General features: G+C 40.9%; 1 protein-coding gene across 1 annotated transcript; it reads right to left on the bottom strand.

Annotated features, from left to right (window-relative positions):
• Positions 1-36: 36 nt before the first annotated feature.
• LOC129361681 (neurabin-1-like) lies at positions 37-14,303 on the bottom strand. Its single transcript, XM_055032692.1, has 20 exons — positions 14,053-14,303; positions 13,611-13,684; positions 10,673-12,605; positions 8,673-8,805; positions 8,450-8,570; positions 8,267-8,371; positions 6,769-6,856; positions 6,518-6,679; positions 5,856-5,909; positions 5,346-5,446; positions 3,932-4,060; positions 3,693-3,789; positions 3,549-3,618; positions 3,160-3,290; positions 2,853-3,082; positions 2,696-2,758; positions 2,098-2,299; positions 1,811-1,909; positions 1,474-1,662; positions 37-568 (listed from the first exon to the last, which is right to left on the bottom strand). The coding sequence occupies exons 3-20, from the start codon at positions 12,395-12,397 to the stop codon at positions 365-367; spliced, it is 3,903 nt and encodes a 1,300-aa protein (XP_054888667.1). The 5' UTR covers positions 12,398-12,605; positions 13,611-13,684; positions 14,053-14,303; the 3' UTR covers positions 37-364.
• Between the last annotated feature and the right edge of the window lie 248 nt (positions 14,304-14,551).

Raw genomic sequence — 14,551 nt, forward strand, 5'->3', positions numbered from 1 at the left:
TCATATTTTGTTCAATGAGAATACCAAGAAACGCAATGCAGTTTGAACCATTTATTAAAACACACAAAAAAAGCATTTACAGCAAATTCCTGAGTGCAAAAATCAGCACACATTTAAAAATAATGTGAAGAATAAATAACACTTGATTAAAAACCCACCGCTGCAAGATGAGCAATTACACACTTCCCAGTTAAGTACATTTAATTTGTCTGAATCAAGATGCTGGACTCAATCTGTGGTAGAGATTCAAATAAGCCCCCCCATGAAGCATTTAAAAACAAGACATGTGAAGTAGATCTATCCATTTCTACTAGCACAAAAGAAAATGCTGGTGCTGCAGGTGATTTCACCTCTCAAACTGGTTTTACAACAGGGACTCTGTTCTTACGGTTTTGCCGCACCCGCCGACATCATTTACAGACGTGTCACTCAGCATCCTTGCTCTCTCCCCGCCTCCGCCCTCCTTCAGCTTCTTTCCCTCTTTTCTTTGATCCTTCTCCTCTCTTCTCATTTCTTTCAGTTTCTTCTTGAGGAAAGAGCGGTCATTTTGACTCGACACACCGAGAGCCTGTTGGAGGGCGTGTACCACAGATCAACATAAAGTGTTGCGAGGTGTGAGGCAGTCAGACTCATTGCTGTGACTATCTAAAAACTCTTGTGCTTAACGTTGTGCAATCGATGCATTGGCTCTGATGGAAGACCTTGCAAATGGGACTCAGGGAAGAAACCTGTTTTCAGGCATCACCAACAATTCCTGCCTATTAACCCTTTATGACCCAAGTTTCAAATATCCGCCTGGATATTTTTGCTTATTTTAACTATATACAGTTCTTTAAATGTCTTATGAGTAAGTATATTTGCTCAATATCTTCCAATATCTAGCAAATTCATTTTGCAATTTACCATCTATTAAAAGAGTGCCCCTGTTAAGGCGGGGCTTAAATGACCATAATCAAACATTATTGGCAGGAAATGCAACGTCTCCCCTTTCAGAAACCGTTGGATTTTGTCAGATAGCACAAAGTGTGGCAGAATTACGGTACTGCAAATTTGGCTGGATCGTGGACGGTCCTTTTGGTTTGGAAAGGTTAATGGGCAAGTCCTATGTGGCTCCAACAATCTCACTTCTCAGTCCAAACCAACAGTTTCACAAATTTTACAAAAAGAAAAAGAAAAAAAAAAATCTGGAGGACATTACCCCCAATTTGGAACAAGAGATACTCCTACAGACAAATCAATATCCAACCTTTCAAATTTTTATTTGTTAAAAGCTTTGAAAAGAGTAATCTTTTTATCTCTTCTCCAAGGAACAATTTTATTAGATGACAAAATACTTTATGGTTGTAATGTGATGAATCTGAAGAGGTCCAAGCCACAGAGTGTAACGTGTAGACAAAGATAATTCAACAGTACAGCAATTTCAGAGAAGCAATTACTGACGCTAAAAGTCGTAGGCTTCAGTGTTTTTCTCACCTTGAGTTTCTGACTGTCCATATGGAGCAGCTGCGTGCCGTCCACCTGTCTGGCAGTGAACTCTTTGGTGTACCGATTCATGCTCATGCTGATCAGCCACAGACACACCTGTTGGTTGCTCCACTCAGAGACGGGCTGGCACTGCCAGCGATTGTTATTGTTGTTGGGATTTGGATAGTCGTCCAACGTCTGATGGGAGATCAGAGAAGTGAGAAAAAAAAGGAAACTGTAACTAAAGAAGCAGAGAACGTTTGAGGGGAAAAAAAACTGTCTAGACTAATTGCTCCACAGGGAGAGAGGGAAGGAAAAAAAGGGGACAGAAAGAGGACAGTCTTACCTCAGAGGAGGAAAAGGTGCAAGTGTGAGAATGTCCAGAGAGGGAGTGATCAGAAACGTGGCCCATCATGCTGAAGCTGTCCACCGGAGAGCCAATGCTCTAGAACCAGAAGAAAGACTCCTAAACTACCTACATACTTAACATCTGCTGCATGCTTTCCAAGCATGGATGCTTATTTTAGAGAGAAATGCCATCTCCAACAAGATGTGTAGAAACACAATTAGGCTGAAGAGCTGGGAGCGTCCGGAACCAGGGAACCATTACAAAACACAGAAGAAGGTCCTTACCTGATCTCTTCTGTCTGCGGTGGTAAGATGAGGCAAACTGCTGCTGGACACCGATCGCAACCTTTGCCTGTTTTGCTCTACCTCCTCCTTCTCTTTCCCTCTGTCTCCAAACCAGGGTAGGTGCAAGCAGGAGGGCACAGAGTTGAACAAGCCAGACGGGGAAACCTCTGGCGGCTCGTCGATTAGATCACCACACGATCCACTGGAGACAGTAAAGTTGTTGTTACAAGAAACTGAACTTACAATGAAACAGGGTTTGCTTATATCCTTCTGGCACAGTTTACCTCAGATAAAAAACAAAACAAAACAAACAAGCCAAAAAACAACAGTAATAAAGTTAATTACAAACATAAAAGGAAAAACACTGAAGATTATCCACTAATTTCAGCTTAATAGTAAATATCAGTAGGAACATGAGTAGGAGACTAATATGCATGAAGTATTTATTCCCCTTTTTAAAAAACGTATATAAAGCCTGGCGAGATCATAAAGGTTGCAAAGCCTGGTTTGTACCTCAGAAATGACTCAACCCAATTTCCATTTGAAAATAATATGTCTAAGATTTAGTCATTTTGGTATCGGAAGAAAATTTTCACACCTGCTTTTGGCTGACCTGCTGCATTTTTCACTTCTCTTTTTGCCAAGCGACTTCCGGAGGCCACTGAAGAAAAAAAAATAGAGTTCAAGTACAGTAAAGGCTCTAAATCCTATAATTACATTTAGTAATACAGTTTAGAGCATCTTAAATCTTCCACCTCAAGTTTGGAAAGATCCTTCTGGACTTTCTGGATGCTGAGGATTTGCGTGGCGAGGATGTGGTAGAGTCGTGGATGTAGTTGGGTGGGGTTGAGAGGGGAGTGCTGCTCGGCTGAGGACTAAGTGCTGAGGAAGTGGAGGTACTGGACCGGTCACTTCTGTTGCTTTGGACTACTGTGGAAGTGGACATTGAGAGACTCTCCTGTGGTTTAATGATGACTTCCTCCTGCTACAACAGAAAACAGGCGGACCAATTAGAATAAGCAAGTTTTTAAACAGACATGTATTTTTTTTTGGTTCTCTCACCTGTTTTTTGAAGCTCTCTTTGAGTTTGTCCCGCGACGGTGGGTTGCGTTTTGATTTCTGGGCCAGCTGAGCTCGTGCTATGTGAGCGCTGGAGTCAAGACGTCCAGTATTAGGAACTGGAAGATACCAATCTGAGAAAAACAGATTTCTTTTATTGTTTTTTTGGCACACAAAATTTGACTTTGATCTTTTTAAAATGCATAACAATACTTGATACAGGTAGAAATTTTATCAAACCACTACAAAATAAACAAGATTACCCCTCTACGTGCATCAAGCATTAACATTTATCTTATTTTAATAACAAAAAAAACAAACAAACATAAATGTGAGTGCCATTGTTTGACGCATTTAAAGAACGTTTATCTAGTGCCTCTTGACATACAGACCTGTGACTGAAGGGTCAATGGTGTGGTTCCTTTTTTCTAGTTCAGGCTCTTTTCCTCCAAGCTGCACTATCTGATCAATAACGAGAAACAATGAAAGAATCAGGAGCCATGAAGGAAATGAATCCACATAAACCTCCCCCTTACCTGGGTCTGTAGCATTTCTACAGTTTCTCTGTGCTGCTTTTCTCTCTCCTCCATGTTATTAGTGATATCTGCAAGTTTTTTGTCCATCTCATCCTCTCTGGGGGAAGAAATTAGACACTTTAGCTGCAACTTTCTAACTTGCTATGTGGACACAAAGTTATACCAAGTACATACAGTACTTGTACATACAGTACTTGTACATACAGTAAAATAATAAAAAACAAACAAAAAAAACATACCTGCTCTGGTAATCTCTGAGCAGTCTCTTGGCTTTGCTGTATTTGATCTCCAGGCTTTCTGTTTGGCCCTGGGTATCGGCCAGTCGCTGACTCACGACTTTGCACAGCGTTTGGGCCTCTTGCCAGTAGCTAAAAATTAGAGCAGGTCTTATTACCATGTTCTCAACCAACAACATCATTCTGCTGACTGCAAGCCATAACACTATATAAGGGGTACATCTTTATCTTCCCTTTGCAAGTCTCTTCAACTGATCCCGATATGTTCAATTTTATGTCTTTCCTCATTCTTTTCTCCAATATCTCTTCAAATATGAGATATTTGTTATAAAATTGGAGTTAAAGGCATGGATTCCTAGAACCACCAAGGGGATCATTTCAACCCAATGAATATCAATATAAAATGTTGCATGCTTGGCGATGCTGGACCAAATGGTTTGTTGCTCTGGCAATACCATAAGCTAGAATACTTGAGGATAATGACAATTCTTTATGAGGAATTAGTTGTCAGTAAAGACTTGACTTGACTAGAGAACAGGTCTGCAACTCCAGCCCCGACGTGCCCATGTACTGCAGCTGTTTAGTGGACCCCTGCTCCAAAACCCGATTTAAAAGATTGATTCAGGTGTGTGTGAAACGTTGCAGTTCAGGGGCTCAAGGACTGGAGGTGCAGACTATGAATCAAGAGGAAAACATGAGTACAAATGATATGGATTACGATGAATATGGGAGGAATCTAAACAGAATGAGGTCAGTGATCAACATGAACCTGGCCAAGGATTGAGACACTGAAACTACCGACACTCCTGAAGGTGAAATAGTGGTAACCATAGCAATAATTATGTCCCATTACACTCTTACGTTAGAAATAAGTTCTCATTATGTGACTATATGGTACAATTATTTAAAGAGCCGTTTTTGCAAGTGCACACCATATCAAAATAGCTTAGTTTAAAAGGAAAAGAGCAAAAAGTCTTGATTTAAAAGAAGTTGGCTTAATTTCTGTGTTCATAGAAGTGCTTCTTAGCAAATATGTAACTATGATGCATTTAAAGAATGAAACAAAAAGTGCAGAGAGATTAAGATTTAAGTTGTAATGATCTTTTTTTTTTTTGTCACAAAAATGACAGAGGCTTTGCATGTGGCACAATCAGATAATACTTTGTTCCAGGTGCTCCAAAGCAACATTTAAAAACAATATTTTCACTGTCTATAAAAAAATAAATAAATAAATAAAAAATTATTTTGCTCAACTAGACTATAAAAAAATAAACTGCCTCTTTCAGGCTTTTATGGACACACGTACAAAATAAGACCCTCTGATGGTTCTAAGCTAGATTGGCCCTGTTGGCAGTTCCAGTGTTAAGCCTGCAGTCCACTCTCAGCCAAATCCATTTATGACAAACCATCAGCGTACTTCTCTAGTTTCTCTGCTTTCTCCTCTCCATCCTGTGCTCTTTGTTCCAACTCGGCTCTCAGGCTCTGCCAGCGGGCTCGCTGCTCCTCCCATGCCTTTAACTGGCATAAAAGCAGAAAAAAAAAATAAAGAGACTTTAGAAAAGAAGCTTACAGTATATTATTACAACAGAGACAATTCCTTCAGGAGAACATATGAACTCCAAAGTGTTTCAGCACAAATAAAAAAAGTATTCATATAAAACAAGAAGGGTAAAAGCAAACATTTTTTCATTCTTTTTTTGAAGGGCTTTGAAAACCCCGTCATATCCACAGTGGTGATTACATCAAGGCACAGGCTGGAGAGTGAGACTGACGTGGCTCAGAGTTAGAACAAGGCCCGTGTCCTAATAACTGGGCATGAGCCATCTCATACCCAGTTAAATGGGTCAGGCTGTTTCCAAATCTGGACACAAAGGTAGCGTCTTACAACGAGTTATTGGTTTGTGTGCGAGATTGAAATCTCACCTACCTTCTCTTTAGCTCGGTGCAGCTGAGCTGTTCTGCTTCTCAGTTTGGACTGAAGCTGTTAAAAAGATGCACATGAATCAGTTTGGACATAGTCGCACAAGCTGCTGCTGCTGTGATTTCAGTTTGTTATATTTTCACAATGTGGTGCGAGTAGCACAAGTAGGACTGTTGGAATGCTTTAAGTAGTCCTTAGAACTACTTCTGGTTATTTTCAAGGTAAACATAAAGTAATAAGAATGAAGAGTCAAAAGACCAATTCATTAGGCAGATCGGTTCTTTGTTTTACCAGAAACATATCAGAAATGTTGTGGAGTTGAAAAAGGGAAAAAGGGACAACAGTGAGCTAGTTCTATTGGCTCTGACATTAGAAATCTGACCTGAGAATGATATAAACACAATTAAATACAATCTAGATTCATATCTGAAAATCAATGTGAAACGCGATTTGCTAATTTGTACAACATGTTTACAGATTTAGATAAGAAACACTAACCGTACAAGTTCTCATGTAAAGCTGTTTTAAAATTTCTTTGACTAAAGTGGTTTGTGAAAAACTTAATATTTCACAAGGTAGTCCATTTGGAAAATGGTGGGAGTAACTTTGATTTACTTTGTCTAACCAGGATTAGATAAAGTAAATCTTATCTGATCACAGAGTTGTACCTGCTGGTATTTGAGACAGAGCTGGTAGTTGTCCAGACTGGACAAAACAGACACATCTTCCTCTTCCTCTTCATTCTCCTCTCCTTCTTCCTCCTCAAAGATTGAGTCTCTCTCTGACACATTGCCATCATTGTCCTCATCTACACTGGTTCTGCGTTCTCTCTTTAAATGCAGGAAGAACAAAAAAAAAAACAGTATAATTACTTTTGTCCCCTAATGAAAATAAATAAATAAATCACCCTAAAAGAAACCTTTTTTGTTTTGTCCATTTCCAGACTCTCGTTGATCAGTCGCGCCACTTCACTCTCCACCCCTTCCTTCTCTCGGCCAATCAAAAACCTGCACAGAAAAAAGCAAATCTGTCACACCTGCAAACGATTACTCCAAACTCCAAGACACCTTTTCACACTGCATCATGGGATATGTGCTCAAATGTGGAGCACAGGTGTTAATGACAGCAATGATTGGATGCTAAACCATTAGAATGACCCAACATACATAACAGTCTCCAGATACTTGGCCTGTCATGGATTAGAGACCATGTGTTACAATGAGTTCCTTTAACCTCCATAAAGTCGATTTATGTGTTGAGAATATGGTACAAAAGCTGTGAAAATAGGATAATGCCACAACAATTTTCCTCTCTATGCCTTTTAAGTGTCCAATTGTTACGGTTGCTATTTTCACCATTACATACAGGCTGTCATTTAATTTCGATAAGCTGGATTTGACCCAGCAGCTGCTTATTTCAGTTTACATGTGATCTATAGGAGATTTTTTTTTTTTCCAATCTTTGGCATGGCCACGAGGCTTTGGAGCTGCATAGCAGCTAACAGGAAGGACGTAAAGCAACAGGAACAAATTGGGACTTGACTTGCACTACAGGACATGGCGTCTCTGGGATGCTACTATGAGAGATGTCAGTAACATATCCTCAAAAGCTTGTTTATTCACGTTGAACTATTATCCAAATGGTGTTAGAGCTGTTCTATGTTTTCCCACTTCCACATAATTTGAGTATGGTGGTTATTAAAATGGCTTTTGGAGCCCCTTCCAGGCAGATGTCAGCGACTTTCTTTAGAGCTTTAAACCTAAGTCATGTTTCTAGACATTTGGTTTGTCCTTATTTGTTGATTCAACTGTAACCGTTTACATATATATCAAAAAAATGTGTTGATAAAAATTGCATACTGCAGCCTTAATAAGCCCTAGTTTGCAAACTGACTTTGTGTTTATTCAATTTCTATGACATTTCAATGTGAAACATGTCGCAAACAAGGAAAACTGAACATCTGCAAGAGAAAAATCCATTCAGTTTCTATTTAAAAAGTAATAAGATACTTTTGATTGGATGGTTTTGTTAAAATTTCCAGACTACCGAGACGTACAGGATCTAATTTATAAACTCACTGTAGGTATTAATGGTCCTATTTTTACATCCTTTGTTCCTGTCAGTGCATTTCCACATCTACTAATGAAAGAGAAAAAAAATCATCAGGAAAGGAAGGGGGATGGAAAGTTATATTTATCTCATTTCATCTAAAAATAATCTCTTACAATAGACCTTAAGAAGTCTTGAAAGTGTAAAGTGTTTAATGTTTCAGACTTTTTCTTTGTTTTACACTGGGTCATCAACATTGAGGTCAAACTTGCATTGTGCTAACAAGCTTCCAAATATGTGCACCTTTTAAATAAAAAGCAAGAAAATCTGAAGAAAATCAAGTTTGCTTCATTTTTCAAATTACTTACTTGACCAGGCCCGATGTGTTTTTAAGGACCGTAGCGGCAAACAGCTGGGAAACTCCAACCAGACTTACACCGTCCACTTCCACGATCTGATCATTCACCTGAATCCTAACATGCACAGGGGTAAAAAAATACAGATTGTTTTTGGTTTTCATAATCTGCCAAATTAATTATGTGCAATTTTACCTTCCATCTTTGTGGGTTGCGCCTCCTTCTGTGATTGTTTTAACAAAGATTCCCAGTTTTTCCAGGCCCTGGTCAGCCCCTACACCCATTCCGATGATACTAATGCCCAGTCCGTCCACTCCTGGAGGTGGCGGGAGCAAGAAAAACATCATGAACTGGCGTTGTCAACTTTTCTGGCCTACGTGCTTTTACCATGGACATCAGGCAAAAAGTAGGCAAAAACCTTTTTCTATGTCCACTGGAAAAACATCCATCCTTTCCACTCTCTTTTCCAGCTCGAACTCAGCCGAAGCGGACACCGGATCGATGTCCTCATTGTGTCTGTCGTAATCTGCGTTGGAATATGTGCTGTAAACCTGAAAATCACAATGAATGTCCAATTCAAAAACCCTATGGAGACCTCAGCTGAGATTAACACAGATGGAAGGGAAAAAAAAGTAATTGGCTTTCTGAAATAGCTGCTTTATACACTCATACTTAATAAATGAGCCAAATGTAAAAAGAACCATCTGCAGTTATTGACACCAGAAGACACTGTTTATGCCTGGAAAATCTGTCAATGACAGTATGTGAGGCGAGAGACTTGGGAAGTGTCACAGAGACCATATGGTACACGCATAATTATAGGCTTGCTAAAGATTTCAGATGTCCCGACACAATACGTTACTACAGCGACTTCTGCCACAATCATTCTTAATCAAGATTCGATGTGTAAAGAGCCTTAAAATAAATGAATCTGTTACTGTAGCAGCATAACCTACACTGAGATGCTGCCTTTAATTTGAATGCATTTATCCAATGAACGAGAAAGTGCAATTGTTATCATTTTTGGTACCCTTTGCAATTGCTTTGAAATATATGTTACTGAAGCAATTCATTCTAATGTATGCTTTACTTTCATGAACCTTTCATCAGTGAGTAATAACTTTCTGACTCCCCATGGTAAAAATATGACATGACACTGAAGCACAGCACCTGCCACTAGACTGCATAAGCACAGATGTTCACTTATCCGCCACCACAGAGCAGGACGGTACATTACATAATGTGTCTAGCACCCTCCATCAGCTTCAAGTTACTGGTGCAGACAGGAGGTTGGACCCAAATTTAAAAAATGATGTCCAATCAATAGCTGAATCCAAGCAGTCTTTTGTGATTGCAGCAGTGCACACAATAATACTGCGATGATGAGCGGGGACGGGTTCACTGTGCAGCTCTATCTGGAGACGTGACAAGGCGAGAAGTGAGCAGGATGGCAAGGGACGTAAAATGAAATATCCAAGGTTTACTTTTAGAGTCCTGCAGCAAAGGGTATACTGAGGTATACACATCTCTATAGCAACCATAAGATGCTATCACCATGCCAACCAGCTGCTTAGAAGTGAATCCTGGGCAAAAATAATTTCTATTCTATTAGATTTGCAAACATGTTGATGTGGTAACTTCACTGAGACTTTAATTGTATAGTTTGCCCTGATGAGAATAAAACTATGCAGGAAATACACTAGCAGGTTTGGCATAAACACACACAATGGATATGTAGTAAAACATATTTTCCCACTGCTAAGTAGGATGGAAGATCCTTCAAAGGGACTGGGAACCTTGTCAGAGGGCACGGGAAATCTGAAATATTAGATTGGCTGAATTTTGACAGACAACTCAAAATGCTCAAGAGGACAATGATGCAAAACATATCGCCTCATCAACGCAGAAATGGCTCACCAGTTTTGGACTCAGATGTCCTTCTTCCATGGCCATCTCAATCCCAAAGCCTAAATCTTACAAAAAAAAAAAAACCTGAGGACGATCTAAAGGCTACAAAAATGTTTAGTTTCTCTGTAGCCACCAGCTTTGTGGAATATTATGACAGTTATGTATTCTTTGAGGACTAAATTTCAGGCCTTTTACATGTCTTTATCAAGACATTTTCTGATTTCTGTGGATTTCTGTCTATGTACTGATTTCTGTCAGTTCACAGGAGTTTTAGTGCATTTATGTAAAAGTAGCTCTGAGCATGATGCTGACAGACTAAGGCATGTAGGCTCCTGCCTGTTCTCCTCCCCTAATAGCTAAAAAAGCATAGCTTTGGGCTACGACCTCTAACAGCTGCAGGAGCTGACAGTTACAAACATGTAAATGAAACAATCTCCATGTCAGACAAAAAAAAAACTAATTAAACTTAAGTAGTTGAAATTGGCGTACCATTTTCCACAATAACATTACCTTGATCGGTGCTGTGGAGAACCTGACCTTCCTCTTAGCAGCCTCTGGTGAATCCTCATTCTGACAGTCCAGTTCAGGCACACCGGGAATCTCCTCATATTCTGCGACAAGCTGGTTTCCCTCCTTCATCCAGCTCTCCTGTTCTTCTGGTAATGATGCTGAGAGCTCTGGACGGGACTGGGCGTCCTTATCATTCCAAAATGCTCCGTTCTCAATCCCACAGACTCCTGTAGCTTCCGTTTGGTCATCTTTGCCTCCTTCTCCATCACCAGTATCTCTACATGAAACATGCATCATCTTCTCAGTGACAACATTCTCTTGTATCTCTGATGTTGTGCCTTCTTCTTTAAAGTCTTCTTCTCCACCTTCCACGCCCCCCACCACTTCCGTATCAGAAAACATCTCTTGGATCAACTCCTCTAATCCAGCAGCACTTTCTCTAAATCCACCAACGGTTTTCTCCTCGTCTTCACTTTCTTCTGTTTGACTCTTCTTAGTTTGTGCAGTGAAGTGTCTGTGCTGCTCCTCCTCCCTGCCGCCCTCCCATTGTTTGTTCACCTGCTGATACATGTCTGCTCTGCATTCCCTTCCGTTCCCAGTTGTTTTCCACTGCATGTCTTCTGATAACTCTGTGTGACATTCTGAGGAAGTGATGAGATCATCTCTTCCTTCTGTGAATGTATGGAGACTCTCAGGTGTTTCCACAAAGACATCCTCCTCAAAGACGTCATCTACCGAGGCTTTCAGATCTTCCTCATCAGCTTTGTTCAGATGCATTTCGATCTCACCTTTTGGCCAGCATTTGTCCTTCTGCACTCCCTCTTCTTCATTCTCGTCACTTTCTGAAGAATCATTCTTTACGTTGACGAGTTCTGCCCTGAGGGTCTCCTCGGGTGCCGAGCCGACTCCCGTCTCTTCCTTTGACTGCGATGTTGCAACCTCACCAGGCCCATTCAGCACTGAAGATTCAGAATGCCTCATCAGTGACTCAGCTTGAGGGGCCTTCATGTTTATACTGTGGTTTATAGATATGTCTTTACCTGACACATTCTCTTCTTTGATTTTCTCACTTGCCTCTTGCAGCTTTTCTACTTCTCCTTTTCCATCGGCAGCCCCCTTGCTTCCCCTGATGATCTGAGGTTTTAAAACCTGTCCTCCTCCTGCGCCGCTAACCTCCAACATCTTATTCTCAAACAGCCTCCGGGTCACCGAAAACTTCTGAGCCAGAGCAACTCTGTCAATATCCACCTTTTTCTCTGATCTGGACGGTTTATCTTGCAGCAGTTTTTCTGTGGGCGAAATACTTGCTAGACTGCTCAAAAAGGAGGGGGAGAAACTCATGACTGAATGCCTGGATTCGGGGAAAGGAGAAGCGTTGAGTTGAAAGCTGGGATGCGACGCAGAAAGGAGAGGGATGGAGCCAGAACCCGAGACCAGAGCACCGTCTTGTCTCGACTGCTGGCTGTCCATTTGAAGAAAAATGTTTTCTCTTATCTTGGTGCCCCTGGTCCCTTGGATCCGACCTCGGCTCCCTGTGATGTTGCTGGTGGACAGGTAGTCAGAGGGCACCGCAGAACCCTGGATGGCAACAGCAGCAGAAGCAGCTTTGGGCCCTCCTTGCAGACTAATTCCAGTGTCAAATGTGCATTTGATAGCATGAAAGTCAGATTTGTATGTAATCCGGTGAGGGGAGGCACTTCGGCCTCTGCTGTCTGTCCGCATCATCTGCAATTAGTCTATGTGAGGTTAAAGAAAATTAGTTTTAAAAATGCGGTAAATGGGACAGCTCACTGCAAAGAGGGGCACCACACACACACACACAAAATAGTTTCTGCAGTGGTTGCAATAAAGAAAAAATAAATAAATAAAAATCCTGTATGAGTCAATTATTTTCAATGTTTGTGGGGCATTTCTTCAATTCACATATTAACACCTGAAAGAGAGAAAGAAATAAAGAGCAATCAAATAAGAGCCTGTTGTCTCGCCTGACAGAAATAATTTGTTGACAAAGTTCCCAAATTCGCACCGGATGTTCAACCTGAATCTAAACGTTTCGATCATCGAATGCAAGCGAGGAAAAAACTCACGGTTCTCCTGCAAACACCGGAAGCAACTTAATCGCTGCTAAAATTAAACTTTAAAGCTTTCAGGATTACTTAAACTCGCGGCGCAGGTGGAAGGTTTCCAATAGTCAGAACTGTGAGGAAAACCAAAGCGCGCCTCGCCGCAGCGCTGCTGGACACAGGCGTCGGTAATTACTCCATTCAGCGGCTCCAGTCTTAATTGTTATGCGCACTCTGAGGCGCTGTCGGTAAAAAATGCCCGACTGAGGAAATTTAAAGAAGACAACTTCACGAGTCAATAACGAAAAAAATAAATACATAAATGGAATTAACATTCCAACAAATGCCACTGACTTAATTAGAAGTTTGCAATTTCCATAAATGTGTAGCTTTTGTTTGAATTTTAAATGTTAATATTTAGAATACATATTTAATTGATAAATTGGCACAGAGGGCAGCTTCTGAAAGTGTTATAAAGTGAACCACCCATAAATTTGGGATGATTCATTACCTAAGTCCATCCCTGACAACGTTGCTAAATTGTTAGCAAGGCTGCTATAGTGGATCCGTCAATTTTAGCTCCAGTAATTAAAATAAACAAGTAAATAAATGTTGTGTGGATGTCTACGCTGTCTCTAGCCGAGGTTTCACATCCAACCTTGAAAAAACAAGTAATAGATATTAAATGAAAACTATAAAATGCCCTCTATGAACAAATAAATACTTTTATGGATCTTAACATTAAAAACGGAAAACTAACGTGAGTGCGCAAATTTACCACAGTCTGTGAACGCAACTCCCTTCGATTGAAGCGCGCGCGCAACTTAAAGGTCACCAGAGAAGTAAATAAAGAGAAGATTGGGGTAATTTCTTACTTTTCTCCGCACACTTCCGTCCTGACATCGCAGGCTTGTTTGTTTTCAGTCAGTCGGTGGTGACGGCTCCCTCTCTGGAATAAATAAACAGATGGCGACTCATGTCTCTAAATGCTGTAAATGGATTATCCCCTGGTAATCCTGTGTAAACTACTCCACTAACTGTGAACCACCAGAGCTGGGTGGGTACCAACACTGAGGTAAGTTAGTATATTGCACAGCCTCCAATAGCAGATACACCGTGCAATACAAGTGCATTCATGAACATAGGTATTATCATTGTGATGACTACCACCTGCTGTGGTTAATATATCACATGCATGTTAAGGGAACGCAGGTTTTTGTTCTATGTGCATATGCAATGATGTTGCCAGTCTTGGCAGCATATGCAGAGCATCCTGGATTTATACCAAGCATGTAGGTCAATGATAAATCCACTTACCTTTGTCTGTTGTTTAACTCCAATAGAGTATTTCCAGGTTTAGAGGCAAGCCATTTGCAAATATGAACCTGTGTGCCTCACGCCTGCTCTGCATGTGCAGGGATGCAGCACCATCTGACTTGAGTTCCTGCCTACCTGTGTCTGTGAGATGGCAGTGGAGGCAAAGCCTGTCTGCGAAGTGATTCTGTGTTTGTGACGGACTGGACTCCACTGGACGGGGCAGATCCACGCAGAGAAACGAGTGGTTCCGCTTGCTGTGACCTGGATCTGACTGTAGCCCGTTCTCCCATGTGGCACCAGGACCTACTTGTTATAAATACAGGCCAATCAGAAAAGACTTCATCTGAACGAGGCTAACTTTTAGAGAGGGAAGGTAGGGAGGGGATAGTGAATTAAAGCAAAAAAATGGAAATTTGAGGGAATGATGTCATGGTGAGAGAGAGGAAAAGGAAATATAGAGAGGTAGATGCTGTGACTGAGGCATGGCAGAGGAAATCAA

Source organism: Poeciliopsis prolifica, unplaced genomic scaffold (genome assembly GCF_027474105.1).
Source record: "Poeciliopsis prolifica strain line A6 unplaced genomic scaffold, Auburn_PproV2 SCAFFOLD008, whole genome shotgun sequence".
Classification (NCBI taxonomy): domain Eukaryota; kingdom Metazoa; phylum Chordata; class Actinopteri; order Cyprinodontiformes; family Poeciliidae; genus Poeciliopsis; species Poeciliopsis prolifica.

Excerpts from the sequence above, each read along its gene's own strand:
- LOC129361681 (XM_055032692.1), bottom strand. The coding sequence starts at position 12,397 with ATGATGCGGACAGACAGCAGAGGCCGAAGTGCCTCCCCTCACCGGATT. Across the intron at positions 6,680-6,768 it reads AAATGGACAAAACAAAAAAG|AGAGAACGCAGAACCAGTGT; the intron begins GTTTCTTTTAGG and ends CTGCATTTAAAG. Across the intron at positions 1,663-1,810 it reads GCACCTTTTCCTCCTCTGAG|ACGTTGGACGACTATCCAAA; the intron begins GTAAGACTGTCC and ends ATCTCCCATCAG.